Genomic DNA, 20,109 nt, shown 5'->3' with positions numbered 1-20,109 from the left:
ATTCCCTCTAGCGATGAAGATTTCTGTCTGCCTGTGTCACTGAGATGGTAAGTGACTTTCCCCAGAGTCACCCAGCTAAAATACATCAGAGACAGGAATGAACTCAGGCCTTCCTGATTCCAAGGCCAGTTCTCTATCCATTATATCATGCTTCCTTTGTATTGTGTATATGTGTAAATTATTATCTATCTACATGTACAGTACATATGTATACCTATCATATACATACATATTACACATATGTATATATATGCCATATCTTTTTTTTTTTGCTAGAGAAAATGAACTCTCCATAAAAAAATCAAAAAAACAAGTATAATATTCCTCATCATTGAGATGTAAGAAACTGGCAAAAAGGAAAGATTTTTCACAAGGTACATATTGAAAATCCCCAATAGCAAGTCTCACAAAACTAAGGTAAAAATATTTACTGATAAAAGGCCTAGTGCTCAGAGTAGAGAATCAACTCTCTGATAAAAACTGGTAAATCATTCTGTTTGAAAATGTGAAATTTGCCATTGTCTATTATCTTGAATGATAGCTTTTTGCTCTATTTACATTAATGGTATGTTATAGTAGAGTAATAATAACAAGGCATATATACTTGTATGTGTGTGTGTATGTGTGTGTGTGTGTGTGTGTGTATATATATATATATATATATATATGTATATATATATATAATATATGTATATATATATATATAATATATATGTAATTACTGTTTTTATTCTTCCAAATACACAAATTACCCCATTCCATCTGATTTTCTCCACCAAATTTCCCTATCATTCCTATCCTTTCATTAATCTTCTATGTCTTCTTCTCTACTGTTTTCCTAATGCCTAAAAACACACTAATGTTTCTCCCATCATCAAAAAGAAAGACATGAAAGAAGGAAGGAAGGAAGAAAAGAAGGAAGGAAAGAGAAATCACATTAAAGCTTAACATGTACCACTTGTTCACTGTTTAATTTAAATTTCATAATGATCAAACAAAATTAAGGATTATAGGTAGAATTATCCCATATTACAAATAAAAAGACTGAAGTACAAAAAAGTGAGATAAATTACCATGAAATGGTTAGCCTTACTGTTAATTCGAAGCTATCTATATCCTTTCCCCGTCACAACTTTGAGACAAATTGAATGTTTTTAAGCCTAACCAGGAATTCACATGACACCCCAGAAGGGATGGACTCCCAGAACTTAATACTAGGCACTTTTGTTTCAGAAATCAAGATTTGGTGGCCACATTTCCAAGCTTGATGCCAATCAAGATCTGATACATAAATTGAAAGGCCTTATTTCCTTAACATCAGGATGATCCTCACTCTCAAATACAAGAAAAGTTTTTCTTCATTCTACAAGAAAGTGTGATAGCAAGACTGCCATAATGAGTGAGTGATTTTCTGAAATAGAGATATGAAAAATGCCCATTTTGGTGAGATTGCATTTAGATGGTTGTGTCCTAAAAGTTTTCAGGACTGTCTAACAACAACATTTGAATGTTCTAGCTTCTAGTTTCTTTAGAATCCCGTGGAGTTGAAAATAGAACTTAGTGGTCAAAACAGAGTTTTTCAAGGATTATTATTCTGAAGTCTCCTCCTGTAACAAGAACAGTAAATGTTTCAAGGAAACAAGCTACATAGGCAAATGTAGCCTGTTCTCAAATCTATTTCTAAGAATATAAGCAGGCATATATGATTACCTTTCTGGGGGCTGAATTATATGTCAATAAATTTTAATTGATGCTGGTAAGTAAAGTACTTTTCCTTTTCCTCCCCTGAGTATGCTATTCAATTCTCTAAAGACTTCTGTAGGGGCACCTAGAAGGGTAAAGCACTGGCCCTGAAGTAAAGAGGAGCTGAGTTCAAATCTGGCCTCAGACACATAACATTCACTAATTGTGTGACTCTGGGCAAGTCGCTTAACCCCAATTGCCTCACTAAAAAGAAAAAAAAAAGATTTCTCTAAATTGTAAGTTAAGATGCTCAGTAGTTCTGATTGTGTCTTCAAGTTCCCCCTCCCTTTTTATTTGAATCTATAGGCAGAGGCACTTTCTTATCTCAGGACCACAATTTGGAATGTCATGAGTTATTCATAGCCCCATGCTTGTGAAATGAATACTGACAGCACCATTAGCTCTCTGATCTCAAACTGAAACACAAGTCAACTCTGCTTTAAGTTAACCATCATCTGAAGCCACAAATGAATGTTATGGGAAAGTGGTGCCATAAGTTAATTACAGAGGAATTAGGATGAAAGTAGGCAATTTAAGACCATAAGAATTGTCATAGTGGATATGGCCCATGGTTCTTCCAGCTTTCAGCAGCTGCACTCAATGGTTTCTGAGACTTTTAAAAGGAAAGCACAAGAAGATATAGTTCACCTAGCCGAGGGTGTTGTCTGTGACAGGTAGGAGGAATTTTCCTTCTGACCTCATCTAGTAGTCAGGTAATACCCTGAAGCACGAGGTTTCTCTCCTGGAATGATATTGTCTTTCCTACAAATGCTGCAGTTAGAACAGTGATTAATTCCTCCTAAATAATCTAATCCCAATGGAAAGGCAACCAGGTCTTTAAGGGGCTATTTCTCTGTTGGATCTCCTGAAATTGAGTATGAGGACCCTAGGTACTATGTGGAAACTCAAAAGTGACCAGTTTTCATGGCTGGTAACAAAATTCTGTATTGAGAGAGTCAAGCAGGAGAGATACTGGCTAGTATGGTCTAAGGAGGATTGGAATCAAAGGATCTGGGTTCAAATCCCAGACCTGACATTTATTACCTCTGTGATCTTGGGTGGGGGGCAGGAATCACTTAATCCTTTCCTCATCTGCATGACAACTCTTTCAGGGAGGCACTATAGTCTTCCCTTTTTATAGATGGGGTAACAAATTCAGAGAACTTAAATGACTTGCCCAGGGTCTCACAATCTTAACCGAAACTGAAATCTCTCTGAATCCAAATCTAACACTCTTCCCTGTCAGACTGTCTCTCCCTGAAGTTTGTGTTTATCACAGTATATACTGCACCCAGTAGGGGTTTGTTAATTATTTGCTGATGTATGCATCTTCTCTAGTATAACTTCTACTCAGGTAACATGGAAATTAAGATGGGCACTGAGTGCCTTCAAGTCAGGCCCTCCCCAAATGCAATATACATACTGTACTTAACTTATTTGACATCTACCACATGTTTATTTATGTTGTAAAGACATCTATCTACCTAGCAAGACTGTAGGTCAATTAAAGACAGAAAACATCTATTTTTTTTTCTCTGTAACACCTAATTCAGAGCCTAACACATAGCAGGCTCTCAATAAACATTGATGTTACTATAGACAATGTAAAGAAAACAAAGCCATATTTATGTCTATCTAAAGCTTGTGATGTGAGCAGATCATAGTGGATTAAGAGTTGACCTCATAATTAAGAAGACCTGGTTCAAGTCTCACCTCTGATACCAGCTACTTGAACATGAGTAAATCCTTTTACTCTCAGTGTTCTAGGCAGCGCTTTAAGACAGAGGTTCTAAATCTATCATCTGTGAGTTTGATTTAAAAAAAAGTCATCATATTTTTAAAGGTTTGTAAAAATATAAATGTATTCAAATATAATTAGGGTTGTTTTTTGTAATCTTACAAATTTTATTGTATACATCTAGGTGTATCATTCTAAACAGAGGTCTATAGTCATAACAGTCTGCCGAAGGGGTGTGTGACACATAAAAAATTAGAGTTAACTGCTGCTTTAAGATTATTCATTATGGAGTTGATGCTTATCTACATTGGTAAATGAAGTTTCCTCTTCCAAGATTTATCTACGGCAAGAAAATCACATGTCCAGGTTTTTTCCAATTTAAAGTTGGTAAATCTTTATTATCCCATTTAATACTCATGGAATCAATAAGATCTTATTTTAGGCTCATAACAACCCTATGATGATGAGGAGGAAGAGGATGTTGGTGATGATTCCAGCACTTAGTATAGTGCCTAGCACATAGAGGTTGCTTCATTACTGTTTGATTGATAAAAGTCAAATTGTAGAATAGGAAAGAACCTTAGATGTTTTCTACTCTAAAATCTTAAATAAGCTGAGGCCCAAATATATGAAGCAATTTGCTTTGAGATTAACCAGCTAATGAATTTAAAATCAGAGTTGTAATCCAAGTTGTTGTTGTTGTTGTCTAGTATAAAGGTCTAGAAACAAGAAAAAAAAAAACAGGGCAAGGACAGGATAAGCTGCATAGCCCAGTTAGGTGGCCACATAGAGTGAATGAAGTAAAGTAGTGGGAGATGAAGCTATAAAGGTAGTTCTAAGTCAGATTGTGAAGGTAAATGAATATTGCACTAATGAATAACAGCTGGTGGGAAAAGAGAATTGGAAATTGTGGGGATGCCCTCCATTGGGGAATGGCTGAACAAGTTGTGGTATATGAATGTAGTGGAATACTATTGTTCTATAAGAAATGATGAACAGGCAGATTTCAGAAAAACCTGTATGGATTGGTGCTGAGTGAAGTGAGCAGAACCAGGAGAGTATGCACAGTAACAGCAACATTGTGTGATGATTAACTATCATAGACTTGATACATTGATGATGATAATGGTGATGATGATGCTGATGAGATAGATGGTGACATGGAGAAGATTCATACACATTTTATATGTAGATTAGATTAGACAGATGATAGGTAATAAATAGAGAAATTGACAGATGCAGACGAAAAGAAATAAAAAGGTATCAATTATACTCTTGTTGATGGATTATTTGAAATTTGTTGATCAACTTGAATGAAAGTCGGCTAAGATTACATCAGTAATGTGCCAAGAAAATCTTCTACTTTAATTGAAGAAAATCATCTGCGAAATTTTTTGGTGGGTAATGTAGACAAAAGAACTAAAGGAATATATTTTCCCCTTAAACTCTTTTTTGATGAAATATAGAAACAGCATTGTTCCTGCTAAATGTAGTCTTGTTAAAAACAAGTATCTCTCTTTTATTATTTAGAATTCCAAATGGGACTCACAACAATGGAACTAAATGGCCAGTCTTCAATACCATAGAACAAACGTATCTTACTTTGAACACGGAATCACCAAACATACATGCAAAATTGCGTGCCCAACAATGCCGCTTCTGGAAATCATTTTTTCCCAAAGTTTTGGAAATGTCAGGTGAGAAATCATGTTTAGTCCTTAACAACTGTATGATTAAATTCAACCTCTTACTATTAACAGAATATCTTACTTTCAATTCATGAAATATAGTATTAAAACAACCAATGAGTTATGTGATATTCAATTGTAGTATACATTTTTATGTGACTATATTTTCAGAATTGATTTTAAGGAACCATATACTACTGCATATAGCACTGTTCTTCTAGAAATTTACAAATCCAGCCTCCATAACAATTTGATGAGAAGTGATACATGCCCTTCCTGAAACCCTGGAATGCAGGTCCCAAGAAATAAATGAATATACAGATTTAATTTACAGTAAAAACACATTAAATATTTCAATACATATAAGAATATTTCAAGTCTGCATATTTTTCCTGGTGTTGATTTTCCCCTTACCATTTCTGATCACTCAAGGAGTCTTTAATAGTTTCTAAGTCCAAAACATTGCCATATTGCTGCCTACCTGGTTTTGAACCTCTTGAAATTTACTTAGTCTAGTTCTAAAACAAGAGATATTCATTACAGCACCAGACCCGCTCTCAAAACGCTCCCTAGGATCTTCTAGTGTAGCCTTAAGAAATTCAATTAACCTACCTGGATATAAATGAGGGGACAAGACTAAAAGAATCTTAATTTAATTCCAGCTCTATATGCTTGATATTTTTATGGTATGCCTAGGTCATGTGTATACTGAGAACTAATCTTCAATAGCATAGCTTTTGGGAGCAGAATATCACCTCATGAAACAAGGAAAATTCAGAGGAAGACTTTAGTGGAGGGCTTCTTTCCTACCATGTGAAGTATCTAGTATTTAATTAAATAGCTAAACCAATATCACAGTGATTAATACAATAATTTTGTTTGTTGCTTGTTGGATTTTATTGTTATTCTCTTAAGGCACGTGTCCATCGTTAATGAGACAGTGTCCCCCATTCTATTTACATTGTCAAAGTAATAAAATTTTGCTTTGCTATTTTTTGAGAATTATGAGTTTCCCATCAAGATTATTGTCTGATTTTAAAATCACCCAGCTGTTTGCACCACGTGAGTCTCCTCTCGTCAACATTCCTGCAAAAAAAAAAAAGTGACATTGCCAGAATCTGTTTCATTTCTACAATGAATTGCTCCCTCCATTTCAACCTTTGTCTTCATTATCCCTTTTCTCATGATCCACTGTTATGGCCTGACTGTGTGGATGATTTCACAAATATGGCAGATTGTTTTTTAAAAATAAATAAATTTGGGTCAGTTTCAGGCAAAATGTGGACATTTCAGAGCAACATGCTTTTGCTTAATATGCTTTTTGATCATCATGCATTACTCACAAAAATTATAATTGTGTACTCCATCTGTTGGGGCAATGTCTCTGATATACAAGTGTACTGAATGCTACCAAATGTTCTGTGACATAATAGATATCAATAGACGCACTGCTGCATCTCTTGGCAGAACAGGCCTGCCTGGTGTGTCCTCTGGGCATGAATGACAATGAGGCAATGCACTGGACCTGCCAAAAGATGTAGAGACATTTATTGAATCACTAACCACTTATTCTGAATCAACCATTATATTAAAAAGATACAAAGATAGATACATGATAGAGAGATAGTGATTGATAGATGATAGACTCGGACAAATATAGAGATAGGCAGATGTATATCAATCAATCAACAAGTGTTTTATTAAACGACTTCCATGTTCCAAATATTGTGCTAAGTTTTGGGAATACAAATATGATGAATGAAAAATCCTTACACCTGAGGAGCTTCTAATCCAGTAAGAGAAGACAATGGGCACATATACATGTTTAAACAGAATAGAGAGAATAAATGCAAATTAATACCAGGCAGTTAATTCTCAGGTAAGGAAACTCCTTTTCCTTAGATAGATAATCATCTTTTATGAATGCTTAGCAGTGGTATGCCTTTATATATTAAAAATATTGATTATTCTCAAGTCATTTTGGATGGCTAAAAAACAGAAAAAAAATCACCTAATTTAGGAGAACATTAGTCTGTCAACGACTGCATATCTCATCTGTCACAAAAATACTAAAGGTGAAAACTAAAGGTACAAATGTATGCTATGTGTTCAGAACATATGAAAAGAATCTCAGAGATACACTGACATTTGGTGTTAATCTTTATCCTGGGAATGTTATAGCTGTTAAAGGATAAACAACAGGTTTACAACAGGTAAACAAGTAGCTTACTACCAACCATCCCAGAATTAGGAAAAGGATTTTAATAAAATATCTCTAGGCATAAAACAGAGAGTTTTGGTCAGGTCTTTCTGGCCTCTGAGCTCCTTTCCACCTCTGTGGTCTCTGAGATTGTATGACCCTTCAGGAATTTTGTAAAAAATGGTTCATGAATTTTATGGAAAGGAATAGAGAGCTTCTATTTTTCCTTCCAACTCTAAATTTTTATTATTTCTGGCTGGGGGAAGAATGGAGGGATGGAAAAATGCTGATTTATCTGAAATAGATAAGTTCAGGGTTTTCTGGTGACTTCAAGGTCCCTGCTACCTCTATACTTATCCCTTATTTCATTCTCAAATACTTTAGGGATTATAACTCTTCTGCCTACCCCCACATGAGGAATTGATCTTAAATATCAGTGGTGTAAATGGTGGTTTGTTAGGTAATATACAGCTTAACAAAAGAGTAAGCGTGAATTTGGAAATCAGAGGATCTTGGGTTTAATCCCTGATCCTGCCCTTATTCCATATCAGACCTTGGCTGGATCATTTTAGCTCTCTAGGACTCAGGTTCCTAAACTGTAGGGTGAGGTAGTTGAACTAGATGACATTTAAGATCTCTTCCATATGTTTATCTTCGATCATATAATAGGAATATAAAATGATTGCAATAAGTAAGGCAAATACTAATGTGACATCTTTTTTACCTAAACACCCCCGTCTCAAAGCTGATGTTGCCTAGTAAAATGGTAAGCCAGAAGCTCCAAGTTACCAGTGATAATCTAGAAAGCAGAGAAATCTACTGTTTCATAATTGAGTCAGCTGTAAATAGATACTAATACTCTTAGATTCACATCTGTCAAAGGCAGGAAAGATGATCTACAAGCCAAATGTTTAAAGGTAGTATGTGTCTCAACTCTCTCAACTATCCAATCTATTCTGAAATAGAATCTCCTTTCAATGTTTAAGAAACTTTAGAGTCAGGAAGTGATTTATTCAACGTTGATAGTTTTGCAATTTAAAACTTGATAGCATACATCCAGCTGTCAAGGGATGACAGAATTTATTTGAAATATAAAAGCTCGTATTATTTAAACTTCTCTTAATTCAGCCTAAATATATTTTCCATTCACCAATCCATTCAAAAAAGTTTACTTAAGTATTCTTTTCAAAAGAGATGCTAGTGAAATAAAATTAATTAAATGACTTAAATACAAATCATTTTGTATGCAGGTTTATATTTTCTGTAAATAGTTGAAATATTTGCCAGTCAATAAAATTTACACATTTTCATTCTTTTTGTGTATGTGTGTGTGATAATGGAATCATATTCACTGATAGAATCATTTTCTACCAAACTCTTATTGCTAAACTCCTGATTAATGGTTAACTTCCAATAAAGGATATTGATTCATACTATGGGAAACTGATTCCAAATACAGAAATTTAAGCCTTTTAGGAAAACTTCTAGGAGTCTCATGTAGTATTTTCCTCTCCTTCCTATACTCTATAATTGCTCTCTGTCCTTTGTCTTTACATTTTTTCAACTGGCTGGTGGATATGTAGCACTCATTACATGTCTATTACCTCTCCTTTTATCTCCTTCCTCAGAGAAACATCTATCTATCCTGGCAGTGGAGAAAGCATCATCAAATATGTCTAGTATTTTATATAGAACTTTATGGTTAGAAAAGTACTTTATAGATGTTATTTCAATTTAGCCTTACTCTTATTACACACTTCTATTATTCAGCTACCACAGTCACTACCATCACCATTTTACAAATTAGTAAATTGAAGCTAAGGCTGGTTTCGTGATTTGCCCTTGGCCCGACTGCTAAGTGTGTGCAGAAGATAGGATTTCAACCCATGTCTCCTTGACACAATCTCTACCTTTCTGTTAAAGTACTTCATCCAAGAATGAATGTTAATTTTGATCCTGAGGAACATGATAAAGATAAAAAGAAATAGGGAGGTATAGAGTGGTGACAACTTTTGTTTGTTTTTTTGTCTTTGTTTTGTTTTGTGTATGGAGGAAACCAATGTCCACAGTCTTGGATATAGTAAGCAGTTTGTGTTCTCAGGCCTTTCACGTGGAAATGTACCTATATGGAGAGACTGAGGAGAGGACATGGGATTGGGGTGAGGTGTGGGCAGAGGTTTGGGATAAAGACAAACACAGAGAATTATTAGAGTTGTGAGGAATGAAACCTGAGTTTGATCTGGCCATTCAGAAATCAGCAGTGATCTTTAGAGAGCTTTTCTCATGGAGTGTTTGGCGTAAAGAACAGTGAAATGGGGAAAAGTCAAAGACAGATAGCCCCTAATACTGTAATATCTGGTAGAGGAGAGAAGAGAAGGATCAGGAAAATAGCTGGAATTTTCATTTCTCCAGATGACTTCACACACAATAAAGGAAGGGGTGGATGGGTGGAAATAAGGATGTTTACATCAAAAACTATACACCAGGCACGGAACAAAGTGCTTTACAAATCTTAGCTCATTTCATCTCATTGAATCTTCACAACAACCATGTGAGTTAGGTGCTGAAACTGACTTATAAAATGAGGACCTCGACAGGACTACAAGTAAAGTGTACAAATAAGATGAGATAATAGAAGATGAAGAAACCTCAGAAAAAGAGGTGAATTTTCCCAATATTAAATGTTAAACCTCCCTCATCTGATGATGTGAATTCCTTCAAGTATGTATGCTGAGAAGAATGTTCTAGTGACCAACAGAGGTTGTGCTATGATTGTATTCCTCCCAATGCAAAGTAACCATTATCTGTGGACAACATTCATACCATGATCCCTACCAGAGGGTGAGGTTAATAGGCTGGAGTAATACTTCTCTGTACTATGGCTCTTTAAGCATAGTGTTGAGTTCTTTGAAAGAATGGAATAAATTTTACTTCTGGAGATTCACATTTCTAAGTAAATTGGACTAAAACATAATCTGTTGTAATGCTTATGTGAAGAAAATACTCCCATGATTTAGCATTTTTAAAATTAGCATTTTTAGCATTCTCATTTTAACATTAACATATAATTTAACATTAGTATTTAACATTATCATTTAATATTAACAGCTGAAATGAGGGCATTAAACAAAAAGTTCCTAAATGATACAGTTAGCACTCCCCCCATCCCTATCCCTAAATCTTCTGAAAAATAGGAAAGATCCAAGGGGAACTTGTTGCAATGACCACCGCCAGGCCCAGGTAAAACTATGAGTTTGTGTGGGGGGGAAAGCATATGTTTATCATCACCTGCTTTCACTGGTGCCATCCTTCCACCCCTCTGAGGTCTTCAATGACTGACTAATTTCTCTACCCTCTGCTCAATCAAAAATATTCTTCTAAGGAAAAAGTTAAACACATCTACCCCAGACATAGATTAATGGTCTCAAACTCAAATAGAAACAGAGCTGCTAAACTGAGATAATGATCCCTTCACCCCCACTCCATGTTGGCCTAGAAAACTACATGTTGAATTGGATTTTATTTATTTTGTTAACTATCTCCCAATTCCATTTTTAATCTAGTTCTTGGGCACTCAGGAATTTTTCAGGCCTTGATCATTGGGCCACATGCTTGACACATCTGGCATATTTCAAGAGGTGCCTCTCAAAGGTGTTTTTGAACAAAAATCAAAAGAAAACAAAACTCCCTCTACTGAAGCAGATTGTCACCTCTTTTCCAACGTATGGTCTTAGAATTTTTGCTTGTAGCATTAAAATGTTAAGTAATTTGTTCAGGCTTATGTGGTAGAATATATCAGAAGCAAGACAGGACTCTAGATCTTCTTGATCTTCTATCCACTACCCCACACTGCCTTGCAATCACTATATACATACATTCATACATACATACATACATACATACATACATATGCAACTACATATCATACATACATACACACACATCTATATATAATAAAATATAACATAAAATAACATAACATGAAGGGTAATGGACAAATAGAATTTCAGTCTTAAATACTCAGTCCCTTATTTTCCTGTCTCTATTCATTTACTGTGACTTTGAAACTTCTGATTGTCCTCTCGTACTTCCTTTGGTTTCTTTGTTGGCTGTCATTTCAATGCTTCATAATTCATTATACAGATCAATGGCTTCTTGAGTGCAGGTTTATAGATAAAGGAAGAACTCAGGTTTATAAAGCATTTGGGCACGCCAACTTTCAAAGCACTAGAGCTCATAAACATCTGAATATGAGCCATCGAGGAGGAAATGTAACACTTGCCTGAACTGCTAATCAGGCATCATTTCATTAGCAACTGTGATTGTTAAACTATAATCAAGTCAAGGAAAGGAATTCATAACCAGGTGCCTTCTCTCCAAATATACTAGTCATGGTCCAAATCCTCAAATTGTCTCTCATTTGACAAAGAGGCAAATGACTTTATTCTCTTCAAGGTTTTAATTTCAGGCTATACTTAAAGGGACATTTGAAACTCAAATATCACAAGTGAGATAGTCAAAGTGAAACAGTAAACCAGATGTTTATTCATTCTGGAGGAGTATATGCATTTTTTCTGACCACTCCAAAAGAGCAGAACATCTAATAATGTACAAACTAATTTCTTCTTTTGAAAGACCATCTTACGACAATCCTCAAATATGTGTACATATAAAACCTGAAGGCTTTATATTAAATGTAAAAATGATTTATTTATTATTTAAACTATGCCAGGTTTAGAACAATCTATTCTAATTTGAGTATTGCTTGATTACAGTCAAACCAACAAATAAATCTCTCTGACATTTCTGATTCATCAAAGAGATTTTCCAAAAAATAGCATCTAAAGAAGATCTTCAACTACTAATCTCAGTACCATGCAAATGTTCCAGGAATATTTTTTTTTCTATTTTGTATTTGGTGGGGGAGGTAGAGGAATATCTAGGCTTACAAAAATGTTTAAAAGTGCCTAAACTTTTCACAAGCACTTCCATTCCATTCTCTATAATCAAATCAGCATTTATTAAGAGTTTACTACAAACAAGACATTGTGCTCAGTGCTGGAGATACAAAGACAAAGAGGCAGCTAGCTGACAAAGTGAAAAGAATTTTTGGTCTATAGTCAGGAAGACCTGAGTTCAAATTTTACCTCAAACACTAGCAGTGTAACCTTGGGCAATTTCATTAACCTGTCCTTACCTCAGTTTCCTCAACTGTAAAATAGGGATAATAACAGCCCCTACGTCATGGGGTTGTTGTGAAGATCAAATCAGATGATGTTTGTAAAGCATTCAGGATAGTGCCTGGCACATACTAGGTACTGTATAATTGCTTATTTCATTCATTTCTCCCCTTCCCCCCCCAAAAAAAAACCAGTTCCTATTTAAAAGAAACTTATTTCCATTGGAAGGAGTGAGTAGGGCTTAGGATATGTAATTCAGAGATATAAATACTTATGCCAGAGAGATAACCACCTACCTCTAATTGATCACCAATAACTTTATGAAGAGCTGTACCAGGAATGCAGTTCAGAATCCCTATTATTCATGACATTGATTTTCTTTGCACATGTTTTATACTTCACCATCACTGGGACTCCCCAGACCAAAATCCCCACCCTCACTCTCCTTAATGTGTTATTTCTCTCTAATAGAATATAATCTGTTGGAAGGTAGTAACTGCCTCACCTTGGACACTATGGGATTTGTATCTCCAGTGCTTAGCATAATGCATACTAAGGATTTTTAAAAAGTCTTGTCATTCATATTCATTCCTTTCCAATCACATTTTAATAAGGCGTTTGATAACCTAGGACTTGTTTGAAATTTTAATACTTTGTTTTCCTACTTAAGTGTCTATCTCTGTCTCTCTCTATCTCTTTCTGTATGTTTCTCTCTGTCTCTTCCTACCTATCAATCTATCTTATGTAGAGATTACTAGCTACATATTTTAAAACCTTAGCATCAATATCTAGATCTGTTTCTGTTTATAGATGGATAGATATATGGCATATTGATAAAGCCTAGACCTTTGATTCCTTGCTATTGGTATAGGTTCCCCCTAGAAAAAGAAACTTCCTCTACTAATGTAGACTGACAACTTCCATTAACCTGCAGTCTCAGAGAGTTCGGTAGATTATTAAGAGTTTAAGGGACTCACCCAAGATCAAACAGTTAGTGTGTGACTGAGGTAGGACTTAAATTCCAGGTCTTCCTGGTCCTGAGGTTACCTCTCTACTATACCATACTGCCTGTCATATATTACATATATGTACATGAACATACGTGGATGTGCATGTATCTACAATACATGCATATGTATATGCAGCATACAACAATATGATTTGAAGGCATATGCAGTACAAGTGCAAGTTCTATGCATGCATATATGCCTAAAGATGCACGAAAAGAAGCAAAAGATAGTCCCTATCCTCAAGGTGCTCACAATCAGGGGGGGGGGGAACAGCAGGCAAACAAATACGTACAAACAAGCTATGCACCTAGATAAACAGGGCCTGATTAAAAGAAGGAAGGTAAAATTAAGAGTGATTGGGAAAGAGTTATATGAGAGATGGGATTTTAATTGGGACTTTAAGGAACTCATGATCTATTATCTGGACCATTTTGATAGCATGATAATTGGTTTCCCTGCCTCTTCAATCTCCCCTCAGAATATGTGTCACATTCATATTCTCAAAGCACAGGATAAACAGTGGCATTCTCTTCTTTCTGAAGCTCTCATGGTTCACTGTGGGTTTAAATCCCAACACTTTTGGCATTTATCAACATTCATTATCTCTCTGAAGCCCGTCTTCCTAGATTGATCTCTGTTACTTCTTCTCACATACTGTACAGTAGAGCCTAACTGGCCTGCCTGCCATTTTCTGTATATGATATTACATTTCTTGCCTCAATAATTTTGCATGTGTTCAATCCTTGATACCTCAATATCATCTTCCTCTTGATATATCTCAGAAACCCTAGTTCCTTTTAAGGTTCAGATTAAAAGTCATCTCCTACATGAGGTATTTGGTGTTTTTTGTTTGTTTGTTTTGGTTTTTTGATTGTGGTTCCTGAGTCCCCTACACTTTATATTACTAGCATGAAGCACAGATCCTTGTGCACAGTAAGGCTAAAAATGCTTTTTGAATTGAATTGAATCATAGGAGTCAGCATGATGCTGTAGCCAATCTTCTATAACGACGATATACGACTCTGAAGGAAAGAAATTAAATACTGCAGAATCTCAAAAGAAAAAACAAAACAAAACAAAACAAAAACAAACATGAGCCAGAAGAGGAGTCTGAGGTCCTGGGCTTGAATACTTTCTATGCCATTTGTGGCTTTGGCCAAGCCATTGAAATTCACTAGATATGAGTTTCCCCATCTTTAAAAGGAAGAATTGGATTATAGTAAAAATTCTTCACTTGGAATCTGTGAATCATTTTGTTAATATTTTGATAACTGTATTACAAAATAACTGATTTATAATCCTATGAATTTTAGTTTATTATTTATAAGCATCCTTGTGGTAAGAGGTATATAGGCTTCACTAGTTTGTAAAAACAGTTTTTGTCATAGATAGATAGATAGATAGATAGATAGATAGATAGATAGATAGATATATGGGTGGATAGATAGAGAGACAGATAGGTATTTGGATAGATAGAATGATGGATGGAAACAGCAAAAGGAGAAAAAAAGAAAAATCTCTTGGATGAGAGTAGAGAACACCTCAAATACATATATACATGTGGCATGTATTTATACATACATACATACATACACACACACACACATATATATATATATATACATACATACATACATACACACACACACACATATATATATATATATATATATACATATACATACACACACACACACACACACACACACACACACATATATATATATATATATATATATATATATATATATATATATATATATATATATATATATATATATAGGCATATACATTCACAGTTAGAGGTCCAGAAATTGTCTTCTATAAATATGAATTGTTCCAGATTTCTAATAACAAACTTGGACTTACAAAATCAGCTATGTGGATAAAACCATACATATCATGCATTATAGGTACCGGATAAATGTTTGTTACTTCATTAATTCATTAAACATAGCCACAGCTTTGTGTTATAAATTTAAGATCATTTCAGGCAGAATAAAAACCCAACATAGAATATCATTAATGTAGACCATAACAGAAGGGAGGGCAGGTCAGGGGAAGTCATAGACAGAAGCAAAACACTAATGAAGATAGAAAGGGTGAAAGGAGAGAAAGGACAGACAGGAGGAAGAATAGGATGAAGGGAAATACACAGGTTGTAATAATAACTGTAATGTGAATGGGATGAACTCTCCCATAAAATGGAAGTGGGTAGCAGAGTGGATCAAAAACTGGAATCCTCTAATATGTTGTTTATAAGAAACACACTTGAAGTAGAGAAACATACACTGAGTAAAGGTAAGTGGCTGGAGTACAATCCATTATGCCTCAGCTGAAGTAAAAAAAAAAAAAAGCAAAAGTAGCAATCCAGATCTCAGAAAAAGTAAAAGCAAAAATAGTCCTTATTAAAAGAGATAAGATAACTGCATCTTGCTAAAAGGTAACATAGACAATGAAACAATGTCAATACTAAGCGTATATACACCAGTTGGTATAGTATTCAGTCTTAGAAGTTAAATGAATTATAGGAAGAAATAGACAGCAAAACTATACTACTGAGGGACCTGTCCCCTCTCAAAAGTTGATAAATTCAACCAAAAATAAACGAGAAAGAAAATAAGGAGATAAAAAGAATATTAGAAAAGTTAGCTATGATAAGCATTTTGAACAATATAGATATAAAAGGTGAAACCATAAGCAAATTAGAAAAGCAAGGAATAGTCTACCTATCAGATCCATGTGGAGGGGAAGAATTCATGACCAAACAAGAGATAGAGAGCATTACAAAATATAAAATACATAATTTTGATTATATTAAATTAAAAAATTTTTGTACAAACAAATCAATGCAACCAAGAATAAAAGGAAAGCAGAAAGCTGGGAGATAGTCTTTACAGTACCTCTGATAAAGGCCTAATTAATCAAATATATATAGAGAACTGAGTCAAATTTACAAGAATGCAAGCCATTCCCCAATTAATAAATGGTCAAAGGACATGAATAGGCAATTTTCAGATGAAGAAATCAAAGCTATCTATAAGCATAGGAAGAAACGCTCTGTTTTGATTAGAGAAATGCAAATTAAAACAATTCTGCCATACCACTTCACACCTATCAAATTCGTTAATGTAAGAGAAAAGGAAAATGATAAGTACTGGAAGGTGTGGGAAAATTGGGACACTAATGCATTGTTGATGGAGTTGTGAACTGATTCAACCATTCTGGAGAGCAATTTGGAAGTACGCCCAAAGGGCAACCAAACTATTTGATCTAGAAATACCCCTACTAGATATATATCCCAAAGATCATAGAAAAGGGAAAAGGACCTACGTGTGCAAAAATATTTATAGCAGCCCTTTTCATGGTGGCAAAACATTGGAATTTGAGGGGATGTCCATCAGTTGGGGATGGCTGAACAAGCTGTGGTATATGAATAAAATGGAATACTACTCTGCAATAAGAAATGAACAGGCAGATTTCATAAAAAAAAAAAAAAAAACTTGGAAAGACATGTAAGACCTGACGCAAAATGAAGTGGGCAGAACCAGGAAAACATGTACACAGTATCAGAAACATTGGGTGATGATCAACTAACTATGAATGACTCAGCTCTTCTCAGGAACAGAAGTACAAAGGACTCACAAAGGGAAATGGTATCCATATCCAGATAAAGAACTGATTGACCCTAAATGATTGAAGCATTTTTTTCACTTATTTTATTCTTTCTCATGTTTTTTTTTCCCCCTCTTAATTTGTTTCTTCTTTCACAGTTGTGACTAATATGGAAATATTTTTACATGATGGTATAGGTAAAATGTATATCAAACTACCTACCATTTTCAGAAGAGGGGAGAGGAAGGAGGGCAGAAGAAAAAATTGGTACTCAAAATCTTATAAAAATGAATGACATGTAACTGGGGAAAAATAAAATATGATTAAAAATAAAACTAACTATAGACCATAAGTGTTTTGATGTCCAGGACTGTTTTGTCCTTGTATCCCCAGCATCTAGAATGTCCTGTACTTAGTAGGAAATAATTAAATGCTTAATGAAGCAACTGAATGAAAGAATATAAAGGCCAATATGATATGGATCTTTATATATGTGTGTGCCAATTAACTGGGAATCTCTGAAGATGTTTAAAAATGATCAGATATTACAATTTTAATTAGACTTCAGTAGTTGGGCATATAAATATATATTCCCAATAAGAAAAGAGGCCATCCATGAAAATGCTTTGTTCCTTTTAACTTTATCTGTACATTGATCATATGGGGTTGTATTTATATACCTGCTCCAATGAAGAGACTTGTTATATTTATGCATTTTTCTTTTAAAGCATCTAAGTATAATGAAAGATTGGGGATTTCTAAGCACCATCGTTAATTTTTAAAACAAAAATATATTAAACCTTTTTTTTTGTTTCCATAAAATTTTTAAAAGCAAAACTTGTCTTATTGAAGATGATTATTTCCTTTGAAAGAAGCTCCCTGGCAAAAAGTACATATTGAAAGTTGAATTACTGACAACTGAAAAGGAAGAAGCAAGAAATAACCCTAAATAAACAAAACAAAAACCTGTCATGCAGCATACCTAGACAAAATAGCATCTGTAATGAAAATTATTTTTCAATGAATGTAACTATCAATTCAAATGTAGATTAATCCAACCCATTTCATGTTTTATAGGAAATATTGATGAAGCCGAGCGTGAATGGAAAGCAGGATTCCGTCGCTGGAACAGTTATATGATGGACTGGAGAAATCAATTTAATGATTATACAAGCAAGAGGCAGAGCTGTTCAGGTCTCTAATTAAGAGGCCTGGCCTTTTAGGAATGTTCCTAGTCCTGTGGATCAAGGCAAATGGGCTGGTAGCTCACTTGTGTGCCTCAGAGGGAAGCTATTTTATAGCTGAACCCAAATGCCAGAGGACAATATTGATTCCTCACATATTCTCCTTGTATTTTACCTTCTGTTTCAGGAAACAATCCATTTGACAGGCCAAAGTACAATGTACACATTAAAGCTTGACCATTAATTTATGGGCAAATTGCAACCTTTAGCTATTTAAAATTCCTCTACCCAAAAGACTTTCAAACTTTTTAAAAAGTATATTTGCAGTCTTTTGAGAAAAGTGCTCTATTATACTGAAAAGCACTGATTTTATTTTTATTGTATCTTTTTTTTTTTCCTTTTTTAGACTGCATCTCCCTATCTTACCTAGGCTGGAAGAGTAGTGGTCTCTCCAGTGTTCAATCTACTTCTGATTGGCACAGAAACCTTAACCTTTTCTATTTTTTAATCTAGGCTGCTTTCTCCCTCCTTAGGCAGCTAGTTGCTGTCCCCCAATGCCCATGGACTCATAATGGTGGTGAATTTAGTGTGGCTTTCCAATTGGCTTCAGTCTCAGAACTCCAGAGCTCCAACTATCCAGCAATCTTTGCCTCCCCAGCAGCAAAGACTCTAGGCATGTACAATCATGTCCAACTTTATATTAGCTCTCTAAATTTAGGTCCTGTCTCACAAGTATCCCTTTGCAAAGGGATGAGAGATAAAAGAGAACTTAAAGACCATTTAGAACTATACCTCATTTTACAGTGGGAGAAGCTGAAGCCCAGAGAGAAGAAAATATTTACCCTAGTTCTCAGGAATAGTAAAATAGTGGATCTGTGATTTTTTTACTCCAAATATACCATTCCTTTTACAACATTATTATGCCTTTATCTGGCTAATTTACCTGGTCATTTATTTAATGTTAACCAGTACAAAATGATAACACCTTCCCCCAAAATTGCTAGTGTCTTTGAAATACTGGAACACATAATTATCATACCAGCAATAATGATTATTGTTTTCAATAAGTCATTAAAGCCTGAGCCTTCTAAATTTACTTCATTATTTTGATTAATCTGCAATTTCATCATTGTGGGTTCTTAGAACAGTGACACCAACCACAACCCACACGCACTTTCTGAACCTTTGTAATTTTTGATTCTTTCCTATTCTCTCACATAAATGAGCTCCCTCTCCAATGCGCCAGAAGCCATCCTCTGGATCCTTTAATATCTAGTGGAATGCAATATAACATGTGGGCTTCCCAATCATTAGAATGCAATTTCTTTGAGAGTAGAAAAGTATTTCACTTTTATGTGTTTATTCCCAGAGCTTATCAGAGTGTCTACTAGGAAACACTTTATTTTTTTTTTTTTTGTAGATTGACTCGTTTTATATACATACATACATACATATATAAATATACATAAATACACACATTTGTATAACTTCTCCATCCTTGCCCTCCCTACACACACACACACACACTGTGGCAAACCTCCTAAACTAATTAAAATAACTGAATGGTGTTTAACTGTCAGAGGACAGGAAGAAACCGTGGAACTATCCAAGGTGCTAAAGTCTAGATACTTTTACAATGGGAAATACTAAGATTTCAGTGAATAAAAGGTTATGATTTCTGCAAAGAATAAGTCAAAGCCAGATTCAACCTACTTCTCTCATATGTAATAAAACAGAACACAACCACATGA

At 34.7% G+C, this 20,109-nt stretch overlaps 1 protein-coding gene across 2 annotated transcripts in view; it reads left to right on the top strand.

Moving 5' to 3' along the window:
* BCHE (butyrylcholinesterase) overlaps positions 1 to 19,454 on the top strand; it is an 89,083-nt gene extending 69,629 nt beyond the window's left edge. For both annotated transcript variants that reach the window (XM_020988810.2, XM_020988809.2), the window contains exons 3-4: positions 5,012 to 5,178; positions 18,252 to 19,454. In XM_020988810.2, coding sequence (XP_020844469.1) covers positions 5,012 to 5,178; positions 18,252 to 18,376 — 292 coding nt within the window. In that variant the 3' untranslated portion in view covers positions 18,377 to 19,454. The remainder of the gene's footprint in view (positions 1 to 5,011; positions 5,179 to 18,251) is intronic.
* Positions 19,455 to 20,109: the final 655 nt, after the last annotated feature.

This window comes from Phascolarctos cinereus, unplaced genomic scaffold (genome assembly GCF_003287225.1).
Source record: "Phascolarctos cinereus isolate Bilbo 61053 unplaced genomic scaffold, phaCin_HiC Scaffold_7;HRSCAF=346, whole genome shotgun sequence".
NCBI classification, from domain to species: domain Eukaryota; kingdom Metazoa; phylum Chordata; class Mammalia; order Diprotodontia; family Phascolarctidae; genus Phascolarctos; species Phascolarctos cinereus.
This window is presented reverse-complemented; position numbering and strand designations above follow the sequence as displayed.